This window comes from Perissodus microlepis, chromosome 20 (assembly GCF_051167445.1).
Source record: "Perissodus microlepis isolate ML-2025 ecotype Zambia chromosome 20, ASM5116744v1, whole genome shotgun sequence".
Classification (NCBI taxonomy): Eukaryota; Metazoa; Chordata; class Actinopteri; order Cichliformes; family Cichlidae; genus Perissodus; species Perissodus microlepis.
The window spans coordinates 32,503,677-32,522,827 of NC_140480.1; the positions used below are offsets into that span (position 1 = coordinate 32,503,677).

General features: G+C 41.6%; 1 protein-coding gene across 1 annotated transcript in view; it reads right to left on the reverse strand.

The window, feature by feature from the left end:
• The window catches only part of cacna1fb (calcium channel, voltage-dependent, L type, alpha 1F subunit), a 45,562-nt gene that overhangs the window by 7,737 nt on the left and 18,674 nt on the right, over nucleotides 1–19,151 (reverse strand). Inside the window, exons 9-40 of the mRNA XM_084916688.1 lie at nucleotides 18,971–19,074; nucleotides 18,454–18,605; nucleotides 17,425–17,499; nucleotides 16,342–16,423; nucleotides 16,211–16,237; nucleotides 15,961–16,121; nucleotides 15,621–15,846; nucleotides 15,330–15,537; nucleotides 15,132–15,252; nucleotides 14,826–14,901; nucleotides 14,682–14,730; nucleotides 14,543–14,603; nucleotides 12,697–12,799; nucleotides 12,248–12,377; nucleotides 9,851–9,910; nucleotides 9,648–9,754; nucleotides 9,396–9,483; nucleotides 9,108–9,215; nucleotides 8,562–8,614; nucleotides 6,838–6,984; nucleotides 6,559–6,760; nucleotides 5,734–5,892; nucleotides 5,531–5,641; nucleotides 5,203–5,286; nucleotides 4,057–4,185; nucleotides 3,755–3,820; nucleotides 3,314–3,405; nucleotides 2,098–2,257; nucleotides 1,660–1,787; nucleotides 1,035–1,131; nucleotides 830–932; nucleotides 79–180 (exon numbers count right to left, since the gene is read on the reverse strand). Of these exons, the coding sequence (XP_084772814.1) occupies nucleotides 79–180; nucleotides 830–932; nucleotides 1,035–1,131; nucleotides 1,660–1,787; nucleotides 2,098–2,257; nucleotides 3,314–3,405; nucleotides 3,755–3,820; nucleotides 4,057–4,185; nucleotides 5,203–5,286; nucleotides 5,531–5,641; nucleotides 5,734–5,892; nucleotides 6,559–6,760; nucleotides 6,838–6,984; nucleotides 8,562–8,614; nucleotides 9,108–9,215; nucleotides 9,396–9,483; nucleotides 9,648–9,754; nucleotides 9,851–9,910; nucleotides 12,248–12,377; nucleotides 12,697–12,799; nucleotides 14,543–14,603; nucleotides 14,682–14,730; nucleotides 14,826–14,901; nucleotides 15,132–15,252; nucleotides 15,330–15,537; nucleotides 15,621–15,846; nucleotides 15,961–16,121; nucleotides 16,211–16,237; nucleotides 16,342–16,423; nucleotides 17,425–17,499; nucleotides 18,454–18,605; nucleotides 18,971–19,074 (3,571 nt within the window). The remainder of the gene's footprint in view (nucleotides 1–78; nucleotides 181–829; nucleotides 933–1,034; nucleotides 1,132–1,659; nucleotides 1,788–2,097; nucleotides 2,258–3,313; nucleotides 3,406–3,754; nucleotides 3,821–4,056; nucleotides 4,186–5,202; nucleotides 5,287–5,530; nucleotides 5,642–5,733; nucleotides 5,893–6,558; nucleotides 6,761–6,837; nucleotides 6,985–8,561; nucleotides 8,615–9,107; nucleotides 9,216–9,395; nucleotides 9,484–9,647; nucleotides 9,755–9,850; nucleotides 9,911–12,247; nucleotides 12,378–12,696; nucleotides 12,800–14,542; nucleotides 14,604–14,681; nucleotides 14,731–14,825; nucleotides 14,902–15,131; nucleotides 15,253–15,329; nucleotides 15,538–15,620; nucleotides 15,847–15,960; nucleotides 16,122–16,210; nucleotides 16,238–16,341; nucleotides 16,424–17,424; nucleotides 17,500–18,453; nucleotides 18,606–18,970; nucleotides 19,075–19,151) is intronic.

Consider the following 19,151-nt stretch of genomic DNA (forward strand, 5'->3'; position numbering starts at 1 on the left):
AGACAGAGTTCAGTCTGCAGTACTCCTGCTGAGACTTGCAGTAACAGTACTACCTCGTCGTGTGAGCAGCAAGAGTACCTTCATGTGGTGGTATGACTTCGTCCAAAAGTTTTGGCTTCATTCTCTTCCAGATCTTCTTGATGATCACCCTCAGCTCTTCGTTCTCCTGCTCAGGGATACCTGGCAAGAGGTAAATCAGATAAAAGTTATGGCTAGGCTACTGTGTTTACAGGCTTGTGGCTTATTAACAGGGACTCATTTCTATTTTTGGATTGATTCAATGATTAAGAACTCAATAATACAGAGAAGCTAAAAGATGACCAATCAATCAATTTCACTATTTAAAATTACTGCATAACAGCATCCTTTATGAAGATATACTTTCATTTATTTAATTTAGTCTGCAAAGCAAACAGCTTCTGCAACTTTGAATTAGTCAATAGAGAGATGAAGTTTTGCTGTCACAATGCCTAAACTGCGACACAATGATTCAGATCTGTGTCTGTTTGGTTTATTGTCACATTCCGGAAAGATTTAGGTAAGTTTATATGCAGATGAGTCTCTGATTTATGTTATAAATTTGATTATCAGTTACAGAGACGTTTCTGACTCCCTCTTAGCTGCTGCTAGTTTATAAATGCATTAGTAGCTGTCCAGTATGGATTTCCAGATAGTAAAGCTATAAAACCTAAAGGTTTTCCTGAATAATGTCAGCCTTTTAATGCTGTGGCAGAAAAGGAAAGAGGAGCCATGATTTCCTGAAGTCTTTAATTTGTCCAGAATCACTCCTGTGTGTTTATAGCAGCTCCTGCAAAGACCTATCACATACCTTCAGTCTTGATTTTAAGGGCAGTGCGAACCAGAGCAAATAACGTGGCGTTGAAGGTCACCATCCCATCAGCATTCAGAGGCATGTTCATCGCTACCAGACGCTGAGATGGTTAAAAATAGCTCCCAGTTAAATTAAGTCTCTTGAATCCAAGCTTATAACCTTTTGAACAGCAGCTACAGCACACAGTGTGTGACTATTTTACCTTGCAGGCAACTCTGTGAGGACAAAGCTTCCCAAAACCCAGAGGAGGCTGAATCCTTCTCAGCATAGCAACAACGTCCAGGTGTTTTATCCGACCTCTGAGAACAAAGAACAATCAGGAATTTTATGATCATCTCTCCACCTGGAACTTTATTCACTTTTCCTCCTGATTTAGGTCAATGAACACTGGAAAAAAATAATCCACTTGTCTCCCCAACATCAAAAAGTTAGATGAAAATGCAGGGTAGTGAGCCCAGAGCATGGCTGCAGATTAAATCCCAGCTCAATTTATTATCTTTCCAGTTTCAATTTGCTTGACTGCTATGAAATTTAAATCACATGAAAACTTTTATATGTTTTGTGCGTCTGATACAGAAAAATATATGAAAGAGTATATACTGCATTTAAGAAAAAGACATTTTATGGAGTGTAATAGAGGGATCTGTGTGTGTGTGTCTGGACAACTAGTTATTTAACCAGGTGTTTTAGCAGGAGCAGGAGTTTCTATTCTCACCAAAGGAATTATTATTAACTAAAGCTAAACTAAAAAATAAAAAACAAATTAAAAACATGAAGATAAAAACACTAAATTATCCTGGGTATATGTGGACCACGGATCATCTTACTTGGCCTCTGGATCATATTCTGACCAGATCCTCTTGAACTCATCCAAATGATGTGGCCCCAGAATCGACCAATCACGTGTCAGGTAGTCAAAGTTGTCCATAATGACAGCAACAAACAGGTTGATAATCTGAAGCAGAAGAAACAAGTATATTCAAAGGTGTGTAGTTACATTTTAAATGCACATATACACTCAATTGCCACTTTATTAAGCACACCTTGAACATCTGTCTTCATGCAGCTAATAATGTTCAGTGTTCAGAAATGTCAGCCGTGAATAAAATAACTTATTATCTAAATCAAAGTTAAAGGTGTCTCTAATATTTGTGCTCCTATGTGCATCAGCAGTCTGCTTATATTTTCCTTTTGATTAACTATTATGTCAGAATTTCATTAAAGATATGTGTGATTAAAAAATGTGTGTGAGTGTGTGTCCTGACCAGGAAAGCACACAGCATAAAGAAGCTGATGAAATAAACAATGGCGAAGTTGCTGCCGCAGCTGAACTCCTCCCCTGGTTCGTAGTCTGACTCGGGGTCGCAGCGTTTACCTGGAAGACTGGCTAACATGATCTCCTGCCACGCCTCACCGGTAGCACACCTGCACAAACACACACAAAAAAACTTGAAATAATAAATTCTCAGTCCTGCCGTGGGAGAACTGCTGGTGCTTAGAAAATCAGAAAGAAGCAAAGGACCCAGAGTAGATCCCTGTGGGACACCAGGAGTGATTTAGCGAGTTTTTGAAAGAATGAAAACAGACTTGAGCACTTGAAATGAAGGTACTGGACTTCTTTTTGGTTCTTGATGTTTCACCTCTTATGCACGAGGCTTTCCTGTGCATTCAGTGAAGAACCTCAGACACCAACCACGGAGAAGCAGAATAACATTGATCCATTCTCTTCTGCTTATCCTTGTCAGGGTTGCGGGGGGACCGGACCCTATCCCAGCTCTCTTAGGGGGGGAGGCGGAGTACACCCTGGTGTACCAGGTCACCAGTCTGTTGTAGGGCTAACACAGTGACAGACAACCATTCACACTCACATTCACACCTGTGGTAATTTAGAGTTACCAGTTAACCTAACCCCACTAACTGCATGTCTTTGGAATGTGGGAAGAAGCCAGAGTACCCGGGGAGAACCCACGCAAACACAGGAAGAACATGCAAACTCCACACAGAAAGACCCCGGCCTGATGGTGGAATTGAACTTAGGACTTCTTGCTGTGAGGCAACAGTGGTGGGACCAGAGGTGGTGTCTTATGGCACCATCTATCAGCCATCTATAATACAGTCTTGCAGTCCCTTCCCAGGCGATGCAGTCACCCCACCTCAACATCCCACATAATAGTGGGACGAGACAATGACTCAGAGAACTCAAACCCTGGCCAGTGTGACAGTATTGGACAACAGTTTGCTTCACACCTTGGCTCATGGGACCCTTCACAGCTCACATGAGTAATAGTGGGATTAATAGTGGGTGAAAGACTCAGTACAAGCTCCAAAATGGCAACCGCACAAGGGGCTAAATAGCTGGGGCTCACCATCAGCGGTTTAAGAAGAAGCCTCTTAGATGAGAGGTGAAATTTCTTCACAAGCCAAAAATACAAGCACTCAAGAATCTACACAGACATAAAAGCAGCAGGAGGAGGATCTGACCTGAAGAGGAGGAGAACAGCCTGAGGAAATGTCTGGAAGTTGTTGTTTCTGTTGATCTGAGTGTAATCCTGCATCGCTATCTTCCCAAATGTCTGACAAATGGAGACGAGCAGAAGAAAAAAGTCAGCAGCTTTAGCATGTCCTTATTGTGACAGCCTTCCAGTGTTGTTAACGGTGACCGTTTGGATTGAAATGATCAGCCAATTCACAAAATATTTGACTTGAATTTCTTTCCTGTGTAACTTAAAGGGGTTGGCACCCACAGAGATTTTGCAAGGAGACACTAACAACTGAAGTAAAGGCACAAAGAATTAAAGTTGACCAAATCAGATTCAAGTGGGCAAAACAAACTGTTCAAAGATCTTTTTTAGTGTTGTAAAATGTTTGATATAAATAAATTAAGTCAGAATGACCCTGCAGGTTTACTGTGTGTAAACTTACCTGCATGCCGATGACAGCGTAGATGAAGAAGATCATGGCAATAAGTAGAGCAACGTATGGCAAAGCCTGCAGAGAGACAGGAACAAATTAGTCTCTTTGCTGAACAAGGCAGCAGAACTACAACAAAACACTGCATTATAAAATATAAGATGGGAGCTGTGGCTACTGAACAATGGGCAACATTAAAGAAACAAGAGCTTTAAACCATGATTAAGCCAGAGTTCAGCCAGAACTCGATGCAGATTGACCTTGTGGCCATTAAGAAATGCCACATCTCCTTTCCAGACAACGTCCTCGCTTACCTGCAGCGATTTGATGAAAGTCCACAGGAGTGTACGAATGCCCTCCCCTTTACTCAGCAGCTTGACCAGTCGCATGACTCGAAACAGCCGGAAGAAGGTGATAGACACCCTGGAGCTGTCCTCTCCACTCTGAAAACACAGAAAAGTTTGCAGATGTGATAAAAACATGTGTTAATACACTCACACAAAAACGACTGTTGTTTTAGAGCTGCAGGATTCCTCCAGGCTGAGCTGAAAGCTGCACAAAAGGGTGAAGTTAATTTGACCTGCATTTAAAGTAGTTTCAAAGGAAGAGGAGTCTTGAACATCTGAAAGGAAATACAACACTTCTGTCAAGTCCCCCAACACAAAGTATTCAACCCAAATCTGCTGTACTCTTTTCCAAGTAGTTTTATTAATTCATTTTAAATTTTCTAAACAATGAAATTTGTCTAAAGTGGGACGATTTATTCAGCAAGTCACGCTACAGTTACCCATGTTTTTGGTGCTACCTGTTGTTAACAATGGGAGAAAAATCACAGCCACAGCAATGATACAATACAATTTGATAAATTTGATAAATGATACAATAAAAAGATAAATATCACTGAGTAAATGGATCAGACTTTTACTAACAGTAAAATAAAAATGCGTCAGCAGCTGCAACAGTGCTCAGGAGTTAACCTGAGGACAGCGGCTGAAAAACAAATGATTTAATTAAAAACAGCTCACATGTCTGATGTGGAGAAAATTACAGACTGTGATCTGCTTTCTCAGAATTAATTGTTCTATATAATAAATGATGTTGTTATTGCAAAATTGTACATAGCTTTTTCACTGTGTGGATGCTCATATGGACCCTGCTGCTGTAGTCACCTCTCTGATGCTGCAAATATTTAATAAATTCAGAGTTAAAGGCTTGCCCAGCTTAAAGTTCTGGTTATCATTTTATCGAACCAGGATTACATTCATGATCTCACCTCTAACCTCAGGTCAGGTGAGTGTTTGCACACCAGGATTACAGGCTGCAGGGTAAATGAAACAGCATCACAGAGCAAGAGGAAGTGGGCACCATAATTATTTGTGTTATTGTGTCAGTTATAATGAGATACAATAAAGAGAACTGTTCTAAATCCAATTCAAGACAGAAACATCACAAGTACTCACGCTGAACTCAGTGACAACGATGTCGACCACACTGCCGACCACAATCAGAGCATCAAACGAGTTCCAGGCATCAACAAAGTAATGCTGGAAAAAAGCAAAACAACATTTAGTGAAACTAATTATCCCTGATCTCGGTTCATTTCTGTTTATATAAACCCTTAATCTTAATTGTCATATGAGTTTAATAACACGGTTATTAAAAAAACTATCTACACTAAAGAATACAGCTTTGAAAACATGTCCAAGAATATGTAGTTATTAACAGGAAGACTTTCCGTGTGTAGCGGATGTATGGAGATCTTTGAAGAGATGCGCTTGGTTTCCTCACCCTTATTCTGAGAGCTGCCAGCTTGAGCAGCATCTCCAAAGTGAAGAGTCCAGTGAACACCATGTTGAGGATGTCCATGATGTAGCTGAAGGTCTTGGACTGTTCATAGTGCTGCAGGAGACACGGAAAGTTAGACAGATTAGGTTTTAGTCAAGAGGAAACATCATGAAAAAAATCAGAGAAGAAACTGAAATATTACGAACCTGAATGGCCAGAGTGACGGTGTTGAGAAGGATCAGGACAAACATGACATATTCAAATCCTGTCGAGTTGATGATGGACCAGAACTTATACTGAACCGGATTCTTCGGGATGTAAAGCTTCAGCGGCTGAGCCTTCAGAGCGTACTCCACACACTGACGCTGGAGAGGGCACGAGAGCATTAACAGTACTGCAACAACGCAGCTAAACAAAACGCAAAAAATGTGAAAACAAAATTATGATAAAAAATATGCTGGGACTGTAAAAAAAATTGTTTTAACTAAAATTACTTTGGTAAAAGAAAATTAAGGGAACACTTCAATGACTTTAACGACTGGTGATTTTAACTCACTGTTGTTCCATCATTTTAATGAGTAAAGATTTGTGTGAAATATGTGAATATTTTATTCATCAAGATGTGAACAAAATCAGTTGATGATTACAAATATATTTTTAAAACAACTGCATAAGAAACCCCGCTCCTATGTTTACAGTGAAAGTAACATGAAAATACAAAACATTTTGCATAATTTTTAAACAGAAGATGGAACAACAAAAACACCCTATAACTGATATTCTTATGATAAATTAAATACAATGTTTTTTTTGCAAGATTAAGAGTTTCTAAAATTAATATTTAAAAACATTAAATAACCAAAATTAATAAAGGAATAAATAAATAAATTATTAATGACATAAAAATTTAGATTGATCAACTATAGCAACCTGTTACCTTTGAACGTACTTACTTTGATCATTATTGTTTTTAACGTATACGATGACTATGACACTGATTCGTTTGCGTCCAGACTGACAGGTGGGTTTACCTGGTTCTTGTCCAGCTCACAGTTCTTATATTCTTGCTCTCCCTGTTCTCTGAAGGTGATGATGACAAAACCCACAAAGATGTTCATCATGAAGAAGGCGATGATGATGATATAGACGATGAAGAAGATGGAAATCTCCACCCGGTAGTTGTAGATGGGACCAGAGTTCTCGCCGTTGGCATCGATGGCTTTGTAGAGCAGACTGAAGACAGACGGGTTAAAATGTCAGAGTTGGTTCCCCACAAACAACCCCCCCCCCGCAAAAAACTGAGCACTCACGCAGGCCAGCCCTCAAAGGTGGACACGGTGAAGAGCGCCATCATCCCCATCAAGACGTTATCAAAGTTAAAGTCACTGTTCATCCAGATCCTCTCTCTGACCATCGGATGGCTCACGTCTCCATCTTTGTACACCACGAAGGTCCCTCTGAACACACACATCACATTTCATCAGAAGACGCTGACTTAAAGTCATGTTCTGGATATTAAATTATGAAGTGAACTTGGCGCCCTAAACATTCCATAAACCCTCAAACCGAGTATTCACCTGACATTCAACCATTGAGGGGACTCACCTTTGGCCACACAGTGTGACGGTCTTATGTTCACCCAACACGAGTAAACAAGTCCAGCCGAGTCACGGAAACAAGAAACTGAACAATACACTGTATATAAAAGATGGACACAACCACTCTGACACGTTCCTGTTATGAATGTTTGACCTGTTGCCATTTTGGCGTTTTGAAATGGCGTTGGTGTACGAGGGGAGGATCTGACTGTGAAACAAAGGACACTGTAGGCTCATTTCTTACCGACTTGTGATTGATAAGTCGTTTTCTAATGAACACATCTTGAATAATTTTTATTTTTACTATCATGTACAAAATTAAATCATGTTTTATTTATAAGACCTCACAAAAAGTGACTGAACCCACAAACTCATCAGGAAAGTGTTCACTGAAGAGAAAGGAGACGAGGCTGTTTTCTTCCACACAATCAGAAGTCTTTCTGCAACTAGATAAGTCCCTCCAGCCCAAACTTCTGTCCATTAGGGGGAAAAAAGCATGTTTTAAGGCAGCGGTCCCCAACCCCCGGGCCTCGGACCGGTACCGGTCCGTGAGTCGTTTGGTACCGGGCTGCGAGAGTTGAGGCTCAGGTGTAAAATGTATAGTTTTCAGGGTTTTTATCGGTTTTCAGCGTTATTTTGTTATCGTTTTTATCGTTTACTCGGTTTTCCTGGGTCTTTTCACGTGTGTTATGAATAAATTTTCTTTTTTCCGGTACCGGTACTAGTTTTATTTTGTTGTATTTATCTGCGACACCTTAAAGGCCGGTCCGTGAAAATATTGTCGGGCATAAACCGGTCCGTGGTGCAAAAAAGGTTGGGGACCGCTGTTTTAAGGCGCAGGTGTCAAACTCCAGGCCTCGAGGGCTGGTGTCCTGCAGGTTTTAGATCTGTCCTTGAACCATCACAGCTGATTTAAATGGCTAAATTACCTCCTCAACATGTCTTGAAGTTCTCCAGAGGCCTGGTAATGAACTAATGATTTGATTCAGGTGTGTTGACCCAGGGTGATATCTAAAACCTGCAGGACACCGGCCCTCGAGGCTGGAGTTCGACATCCCTGTTTTAAGGCATTTCAAGCCTAGCTCGACGTTTTAGACCTGGAAGCCACGATTGATATTCATCTCGGCTGCAAACCAAGTATTGTTTTTACAAAAAAGACATAAAATCTTATCTCAAGTTGTGACATCGATAGTTAGAATCAGACTCAAATTAAAATGAAATTGCATGAAACTGAGTGGCAACTTTAAACATCAGAAACAAAGTATAACTCTAAGATACAGAATTAGATTTTATAAATCACTGGAATTGAATACAAATCAGAGGATAACCTCCGGAGTGAAATAAAATTTGATTGTTTATTGTTGTTGAAGTTGAATGTCAGTATTTAAAACACAAGCTGGCTTCAGTTTTGAACAGTTTAAATAATGAAAACTCACTTGCACTGTTCGGGGGTGTGTTTGGCTTCATCGGTGCAGCGGTAAAATTTACCCTGAAATGCAAAACACACAGATTGGACCAGAAACACAAACACTGTGCTGACGTTTAGTCACAGCTTTAAGACTTCAAAAATATGAACAGAGACTTGGAGCGGAACGCATTAATGCTACTGTGTCTTTATTGTTCGATGCGCTGTAAATATAGGACTCGTGATAAATACTTTGTGTTTGAAGTTATGTTTTAGAAGGTTTTTTTAACATCCATTTCTCTGGTCTGTTTGTTGGTTGTTTGTTTGTTTATCGAATATGTGAAAATGTTTCATTTCCTGTTTTGCCATATCTGACTGTTTTTCTTTACTTTGGTGGCCCTTTGATGACTCTGGAAATTCAGAATCAGGGTCAGTGTTGTCCCGATAAACAGTGTACATTTATAAAACACACTCTTTTTTCTCCCCTTCTGCCCAATGAAACACTTTTACTCCTCAGAATACTCGGAAGTTTTTCCAAAAATGTGTCCAGTGTGTAAATAGACGTTCTCAGCCTCACTTTGAAGAGCTGGACTCCAATACAGGCGAACATGAACTGCAGCAGGGTCGTGACAATCATGATGTTTCCGATGGTCCTGATGGCCACAAACACACACTGGACCACATGCTGCGCGACAAAAACAAACAAACACAAAGTCAGGGAGTATTTTTAAAATAACACAGCACAATGCCTGGTACTCGCCTACAACCCTCAATATGTACCATCGCTACTCCCCACTGACCCCTTTGACTAGGCTTTTGTACGCCCCACATTAAGTGAACATATCACTGTACTGTGTAATGTTACCTTGAGTCCTTTGGCCCTGTTGATGGCCCTCAGAGGTCGGAGCACCCTGAGGACCCTGAGGATTTTCACCACTGAGATGGCACTGGAGCTGCAGAGGCACACGCACACATTTACACACCTCAGTTTGTTTAAATACACTTACGTCAAAACAGTCTGTCCTTAAATACAGTCCAAACACATACAGCAAACCATGCATGAGACAAAGACTGAAACAAACAGGAAAGTCAGAATGTATGTTGTTTGGATACTGACTGCAGGAAGAAGGAGACCAAAGAGACGCTGACGACCAGGAGATCCAACAAGTTAAACCAGTTCCTGCAGAATGAGCCCTGATGGAGGAACGCTCCGTGGACCGTCATCTGTGAATGAGAGAACATATTAGCATAACAAGACAATCTAAAGAGGGAGAGGAGGGCCTGGGTGAGTTATTTCATTGAGCTGAAGGCAATATTTACCTTTAACAGAATCTCCACAGTGAAGATGGAGGTAAAGGCGTAGTCTGCATAGCCCAGAATCTGAACACAGAGGTTGAAAACAAACCAGACTCAGGTTCAACATTTCAATTTTTTTCTTCAGAATCCAGAAATAACTTTCCACAGGTGAGTCAGGATAACGTGTCCAGATTAAAGCAGGTACAGCTGACACATTTACTTTTCATTTATTAGCATTTTAGCATTTTCTTTTAAATAAGATATTTTTATGTGGGCTTTTGTGATGTAACTGAGGCTGTGGATGGTGAAGTAGCTGCTGTGTTAGAAGCTTAAAGGCAGCCAAAATAAAGTAATAGATAAAAATATTGATAGAAAACTGTGAGATTAAATTATTTTCAAAACAGTTTCTGGTTGCGATAATAACATCCTGCTCTATAAAATAAATAAATAAATAAATCAAGAAAAAAGTCCAAGAAAAAGTTGAAGCAGCAGCTCAATGAGACACATTCAGCTTTCACTCAGATGACGACAGAGAGTCACACAGCAGAGACCTAAGTCCTGAACAAGCTTTAATTTAATTTGGCAGAAAGTTCAGCAACTCAGCCCCGTAAAGCCAAGTGTATCATATTTCATACATGAGTTGGTGGTGGCTTTATCCATCTTTTAATTGCCTTGTGGGTTTTTCAGCATCTTAAGCTTGGTTTGGCTGCTATCGTGGAGCCTGTGCTACAGTGGCTCTTCTGTAGGATCGAACTGCACAGTTTGCCCTTTGCTCTCTGCTCACATCAGAAACTCCTGAGGTCATCGCTGGTTTTACTCGTTGTTCATCTTAAACTGCTTTTGGTACAGTAGGTATGAACCACTGGACAGGACCTGCTGTTTCAGATACACCACTGATCCATGCAGCCATCACATCACACTTTGGTCACTTGAACCCTTGTGCTGCCATTTTTCCTCCTTCAGTGCATTAACGTTCATCTTTCCTTCCTATTCAGTTCCTTCATGCAGCCCAACACCTGTCACTGGTTTTATGATGGTGGGAGTTTAAAGCGGAGAAGTCTGCATATCAAGAAAAAAGATGTTTAACTACCTTAGCTCATCTACACAGAACTCAAAAGTCCTTGAGAAGGTTCATGGTTTCATTTTAGCTCAGAAACAGAAGCAAAGTGCTTGAGCTCATTTTCGGTTTGCTGAAGACGGTTAAAACACAATCAATGAGAAATGCGCACTGTTTGTAAGGACGGCAGCCGAGAGGCTCGTTAATTATTTCAAGATAGAACCAAAATGTATAATTTCCACAGTTTCGTGGAGAACAGAGGAGGCAAACACAGGGTTAACGCTCAGTATGAGCAGGTCTGATTGTATGTTTGAAGTAATTTCCTCCCTCAGCTGTTGTGAATTGCTACTTCTTGCATGAAGCCAGCTGCTGCTCTGCATGTGAGTGTTTAAGTTTGTGTGTCTGCGCACACACACACACACACACACACACACGCACTGTGAGTATTCAGGATCTGACAGTGAACTGGTGATTTTCTGCCTCCATGTGTTTCCATGTGTTTCCCTCTTTAACCCGGTTAGGCACTGACCCACTTCTGCAGTGTAATCTGCTGAGGCCCTGCCCCCAGCGCAGACCACAGAGGGTTGGCACAGGATTGGATCAGCTGGAGGGATGCTGTGCTCTGCTGCGATTGGTTACTTGGCTATCAGGTAACTTGGTGATGGTGAAAGTGGTGCGGTGGCTAACATGGTGGTTGCGGACTTGTCTTATTTCATCCAGACAGGCAGAATAAATAAGTTTCAAGAAGGCCTGGAACTACGAGTACGCTGGCTTTAGTCATCCTAGTGGTGGTCCCAAGCCTGGATAATGGAGGCATGTTAGGTCAGGAGGGGGTATTGGGAACAAAATCTTTGCCAAATCAAGAATGGGGATCATCCAGAATCAGATTGGTCCAGAACTATGGATGCTGAACTACTGCTGGCTGAAGACTGAAGAGGAGAGGTGGAAGGCATATTAGGAGGCAGCGAGAGAGAAAGCAAGGTAGGAGTGTTGAAGTAAGAGTAGGGACTTTAAATGTAGGGTCTATTATTGATAAAGGGAGAGAGCTGGCTGATGACTCACAGAAGGAAAAGATAAATTGTATTTGCAGGAGGCCAGAAGCATCGGAGGTGGATTCAAACTGATCAACCACGGTGTAGACAGGACAGTGTTGTGGAGGTGAAGATGGTGTCAGACAGGATCACGAGTTTGAAGCTGAAAATCAAACAGGTGATGCTGATGTTGTCGGTGTGTACGCCCCACAGGTTGGATGGGAGTTAAAAGAGAAAGAGAAATTCCGAGTAATTTGGATGAAGAGGTAAAGTGTGTCCCCAAAGGTACTCAGCCCTCTGTGAGTAACTTCAGAGCTCACATTATAGACTCACATTGTTCCTGAAGGAGTGGGCTCTGATTGGATCCTCGGCAGCCAATGAGCAGCTGCTGAGGATGATGAAGACGAGGATGAGGTTGGTGAAGATGTGGTGATGGATCAGAGTGTGGCAGGCCACACGGATACTGCAGACGGAGACGAAGAGTCAGTGTTAGAGGCTTCACGTCCCAGCATGAAGGATACTAGAATTTCATTCACAAAAGCTGGAACACAGACTCTGGGTAAAATTAACCACACAGCAAAACACATTATGTCTAAAATAACCACATCAACAAGCTAAAAAACTCCTAGAAATGATGCCAGAAAATCTAACTTTATGTAAATATTACTTAAAGGGAACAACAATAATACATGACTCAGACATATTTGTGTGATTGTTATTGTTCATCCTGTGTGTAGAGGTGTTAGACGGCGGGATGCACGCTCATGTGTCGACACACTCACGGGTTTGTCTTGCTGAGGCAGAAGAAGGCGCTTCCTTCTGGGATCGGGAGAACCTTCTCTTTAGGAGGAGCAAGATCGGCCATCTTTAACTGGACTCCTCCCTCTGAGAAAGGAGAAAGGAAAGTGAACGATCTGAGGGTGATGGTTTTAGCTTTTAGAACACCCATCATTTCAGTGATTGAGAGCTGGATAGTTGAATGTTATGGTACTGATATTTAAATATTCATACATTGGGCCTCTGTTTTCATCACCTTTAAAGTCTCTGATAGCAGCTTCCTGGTTCATCACTTGTAGCTCCTGCGTTACTGTTCTTATTAACATATTCTCAGACATTTGTCATATTGATCATATTACACTCGTGTTTTATTTACTGATTATTGGAGGGATTATTGTAAAGCTAAAAATAAAAATACGGCAATATTCATCCAGAAAAAAGTTCCAAATGTTTTGCACTTAACTAGAGCTGCATCATTGTCATACAAAAAACCAATGATGCAGCACTGTCTCCATGCTGAACTGGAGATGCTTGTCCACGCCTTTATCTCCTCCCGGTTAGACTGTTGTAAATCACTCTTTTCCTGTCTGTCTAAGGCTTCCTTAAATCGCCTCGAAGTGGTCCAAAATGCTGCAGGCTTTTAACCCACAGTAATAAAGTCTCCCATATCACTCCCATGTTAAAATCCTTGCACTGGCTTCCAGTTGGGTACAGATTTAAGTTTTAAATCCTCACTTTTACCTATATCGCTGAGCTTCTCCAACCCTACTCTCCAAAGCGGACTCTTAGATCCACTGATAGCGGTCTTCTGTCTGTTCCACGGACCCGTTTAAAAACGGAGCAGGATCGTGCTTTTCAAACCCTGGCTCCAATACTGTGGAACAGTTTACCTCCCCGCTACGCACCATCGACTCTGTGGCTTCTTTTAAAAAACAGCTTAAAACACATTTGTTTAAACAGGCATTTGGGTAATGTTCGTGTGTAATATGTCGTTTTATTTTATATGTTTTTATACTCCCATGTGAAGCACTCTGTAATAGCTTCTTGTCTTAAAAAGTGCTATATAAATAAATTTTAGTTTTACTTTTACTTGCTTACATAAAAAACATGACATCAAATGTAAATAAGCTGTTTTCCTTGAAAATAGATTTTTCACCAAATAAATATCAGTTCATGTCATTGGAGGAAATGCTGGGACCTGGACTGGACTAATTAACTGACAGAGTGAGTCAGGCAGTTTGATTGGTGGAGCTCCCGTCTCCTCTTTGTCTGATTGGTGGATCTAGTTTTATAACTTGTCCCACATATTTTTAATCTACCTTCCTAATGTTTCAGCAGAGGTCTCAGCAGCTTGTTGACTCACACTACAGACAGCCGACTGTGTGCAGGAGGGTGTTCGGTCCTCTTTGGGCACCTTTGCAGCGTATTCTCGCACAACTTGCAACTTAAATAAATGATAAATAAATCAATACTATATCTTCCCTCTATCTTTCTCATTAGGATCCAGCTACCTTTAAAACTGGTATTAAATAGCACTTAAATCTCCTCCAGTAATCTGATTTAAAACTGTAAATTTGTCAAAGAACCACTAAAAATGGGTATCTTGTTGTCCCAGTGTCTTTCACATAGGACTTTCTCTAAAACGGTTCCTTAAAGATCTCTTTAAAAAGCCTCAGTGTGGAGTAAACTAATGTTCTTTGATTGCGCTGTGAAGCTTGTGACTTTTCTTGTTTACAGTCGTTTCTGAGTTATCATCCAATTAAAATGGTGAATTTAGTTTTCCTGTCACTTCAGCGTCACATCTTCTTGGCTAAACTTGAAATGTGGCGATGGGCTCAGCCGAGGACTGACCTTCATCTCCTTCAGGAAGCTCCTCTTCCTCTTCATACTCAGTGTCTTCATCAACATCGACCTGAAAAGACAAACAGCCCTCAAAGAAAAAGATCGCTGATAGTTAACTGAAAAATTACAGTCGGAGTTTGATGTTCACCTTCACTTCTTCTTCTGTAGCTTCCTCCTCTGCTCCCTCCTCCTTCTTACTGAGGAGACAAAATACAACAGTGCAGTCAGAAGTCAACAACTAGCTTTTATTTCTTCCTCCCCTCTTTCCTTTTGTCCTCCGTCCATCACTTACTCTTTTTTCTTGTCATCACTGTCTCCTCCTGCCAGGTTGTCCACGGCGATAGCCAAGAAGACGTTCAGCAGGATGTCTGATGCTCGTTAAGGATGCTGATGTTTTCACAGGTTACTACTCATAAAACAACAAAGATGATCTTCACCTTGAGCACAATCACCCAATAGGAGATCATTGTTTCACTAAAACTCAAGGAGGGGTATTAAGTATTGTGGAAATTGAAAGATGCCTCTAAAACAACAAATACATGTATTACCACAAATGCAGCTTTGAGAACTTTGGTGCATCAGGAGGATTCAAGGATACAGTTACCACAGATGAAGAGGATGACAAAGTAAATACAGACGATCATCCCGGGAAACACGGGGCCGCCGTATGCCATGATGCCGTCATACATGACCATGTTCCAGTCCTCACCTGTCAGGATCTAAACACACAGTCATCGTGAGGCGCCCGCTCCCTGCACGTCGTGACATCACTGGGAGAAAGTGGTTGCAGTGCTACCTGGAAACAGGTGAGCAGCGCCTGCGGGAAAGCGTCGAATGTGCTGCGTTTGGTCTGCGTTTCATCAAAGTTGAATTTTCCTCCGAACAGCTGCATGCCAAGCAGGGCGAAGATGATGAGGAAGAGGAAAAGGAGGAGCAGCAGCGAGGCGATGGACTTCATGGAGTTCAGCAGCGATGCCACCAGGTTGGACAGAGCCGTCCAATGCCTGAGCAAACAGAGAGTGACCTCAGCGATGACTCGTGACGAGCCGTGTGACCTGCATCGGATGGTTCGGGTGTGTTTTCTCACCGTGTCACCTTGAAGATCCGCAGCAGACGGACGCAGCGCAGCACAGAGATCCCCAGAGGAGGCATGATCTCCAGCTCCACCAGGATGGTCTCCACGATGCCACCGCACACCACGAAGCAGTCGAAACGATTAAAGAACGCCACAAAGTAATGGGCCAGACCCAAACTGTACATCTTCAGCAACATCTCCACCGTAAAGAGAGACAGCAGCACCTTGTTGGCAATGTCTGCACAAACAGAGACACGGACACAGAAAATGTTTGCTCAACAACATTTCAAACTGAAATATCAGTGTCTCTACGACCCGTTCCTCTTGTGGAGGAGAAGGAGGCTGTTGTTACCCTGGACTTGAGTCAGCCAGTCTGGTTGGTTATAGTGCTCAGAGGCGCTGAGGGAGGTATTGAGGAAGACCAGCAGCAAAACCAGCCAATAGAAAGTTACGGATTTGACGGCAGTGCGACAGTTTCTGCGACAGACTCGATTCCAGCGACGTAACGTCCGACTGAGGCAAAGAAAGAGAGTCGTTCAGGTGAAGGTGAGTCTAACGTGCTGACTTTAGTCTGCTGAACCTCTGAAGGTCAGTGAACTCACCAGCAGCCGATCTTCATCATCTGAGCACTGAAACATAACATTTTTTGTTTTTATGTGAAGTTGTTCCTGAAGGGGGCACTAAAGCAAGAATCATGTGATGTATGAACTGAAAGTGTGTGTCTGTGTGTTACCAGCAGGCCTGGCAGCAGTTGGTGTGCTCCTCATCGATGTTCTCTGTGTTTTCAGACGCCGTTTCACTGGCAGGAAGACTCGCTGAAACACACACAAACAGACAAATATTAATAAATGATCAATGCAAGTCAACAATCCTACTTCTTAAAAAATGTGGCACTTATTAATTTCTATACTATCAATATATTTTATTTGTTATGCAAACAAAAATATAAAGTATAAAATATTCATATCTTATTCATACAGTATATCTCACAAATTTTTCCCTCTCCGTTTGATGAAAGCTGACGTTTCCCGACCTCCTCAGTGAATCTATACTGAGGTGAATCCAGCTGAACGAGCTCGGAGAGTAAGTCTGATCAGAAACAGGGTCAGATAAATATGAGGACAGAAAGAGACCCAGATATTTTACAGGGACAGCGAGGATGACGTTTGCATTTAGACTGAGAGATGTACAAACTGCACAGAGCTGTCTCTGTGATAATACAACTCATATATACTGTACGTATTATGTGTGTGATTGTGCTTTTATTAATCATACTGGTGCATCATTCTGTTAACACAGCCACCTTATTATAGGAACCAAAAATAAATCTCCATAATGTAGGTCCCTGTGTCAGACAGATACCTTCTCCAGCTGTTGTTGGATTTTACTGTATCTGCTCTTCTGGTGCAAAATGTGTTTGGCCTGTATGGCTAGTTTCACAGTTTATTATGACTCGCACATCTGGACATCGGTGAGGGTTAAAGGGGGATGTCGTTGCATTGACAGGTGTGCTGAAGCTGACACAGTTCAGGTAACTAAACTGGACCTCTCCACCATGTTTGTTGTGCTGGTGTCTTGTAGAATTTTAATAGAAATAGGTAACAGCTGCTTGGGCTGCTGTGTGATAAAACCATCAAAACAGTGAGTGAAGTTCCACAGTCTCTCTCTGCACTCTTAAATATAAGAAATGTAGCTTGCTAACATAGCTTGCTAGCCTTAGCTCATGACGTTGCACCTTCTTATCCTAACAAGGTCACTTCTGGCACTAAAAATCCTCTGTGATGGAGACACAACAGTGTCTGCATGTGTGTCTCACCATGAGTTTCGTTGGAGTGACTGAACCATCCAAACTTCCCTCTCTTCTTATCGGCCAGATCGCCCAGAGATGGCCCTGAGAGAGAAAAACATTTATTATTAAAATAAGCAGCTTAAAATGAAATACAGAGAGAGCGCCAGCCTCGTGTGGCAGCCAAGCCAAACACAAAACTAAACTTTTTGACAATGACTTCAAACCAAATCGAATGAATTCAAAGTTATTGCTGCGAGCAAAAATAAGAAAATATCAAGAATTCCCAAAGTAATGTGTTAAGAAATAAATATATATTCTAAGTGCTTATTTTCTGTTTATATTGTTTTAGTCAGGTGAAATGTGGATATTTTCTCAGACACAAATGTTATTTAATGTTGAAACTTACAATCAAACCAAGCAACCAAACAAAAGGCTTAACAAACATCTACCTTACATCACATTTCTGGCTCGTTTGGTTTCTGCTGTTCTGCTTGAGATAAAGACACAAGCAGAGAAACTGATGGTTTTGAGAGCAGGAGAAGGGATACAGAAAACAGTTTCCATCTAACAGCTCAGTGGAGGTTTGAAACAACCTGCTAAAAAACACAGGGAGCTGCCATATTTAAAGCCACTGTACTGTATTTGGGCTCCTGCAGCTCCTCTGATTGGACTCAGTCATCTAAACCCATTAACTGCTTAACTTCCTGCCTCTGACTGATGTTTTTTTAATGATTTGTGTGAAAATGACCATTTAAATAAGACAGCTAAGGCAGTTTCTGCATAGTGATTAGGATGCCACATGTTCCAAGGTATCCTAGGTCCTTTTCTGGCTTGAGGCCCAGAGCTGCTGGAAGAGGGCCTTGGTTGGGACACCTGGGTTACTTTGGTGAGACCGCCCCCTCCCCGCCTGACTCCAGACAAGCAGAGGTAGATAATAATATGATCACAACTAATGTTTGGGACCAAATGTCACACTGGAGACCTAAAGGAGCCAATCTGAGTAAAGAAACCCACGACAGTCCACCAAGAAGAAACCATAGTGTGCCCAAGCCTTACGTGGGTTTCCGTCCTCGTCCAGTTCATCCATGTCCTCAGCCTGAGTGATCCAGTCCATGTACCCACACAGATCCTCCTCCATCTGCTGCTTCTCTCGCAACTTCTGGAAATCACCACGAGCCTTTGCCTTCTCCCTCTCCTTACTGAACTCTCTGCAACATCCACAAAGACTCAGACATTTAAAACTCCTCAAATACCATCAGCACGGGAAGAAGTGTTCAGATGCTTCACTTAAGCAGATATTGAACAATGATGAGTGTTGAGAACATAAAATATTACCACTGCTATTACAAGTTAGGCCTGTATTCATAATCGGGGCTAAAAATATATTTAAGATAAGATGTGCTTAAACTTATTTGAACTATATCAGAAACTTCAGCTGTTTAACCCTGAATAATGCCTCAGATAAGAATGAGGTTTTTACACTATTAAATGCATCTAAAGTGTCTATTTATTTGCCTAAGTACATATAGATATATATAAATGTGAACAGCTTTTGTGTTTGGAGAAGACCGACCCGCTGAGGACTCCCAGAACGAGGTTGAGAACAAAGAAGGAGCCAAAAATCACCAAGCTAACAAAATACACCCACGGCAGCTCAAACCCAATGGCATCGTTCATCTGTGCACAGACACAACATGCAGAAAGAGAGAAGACACAATGAAAAGTGAGCACCTCTTATGTTTTTGGACAGGCTG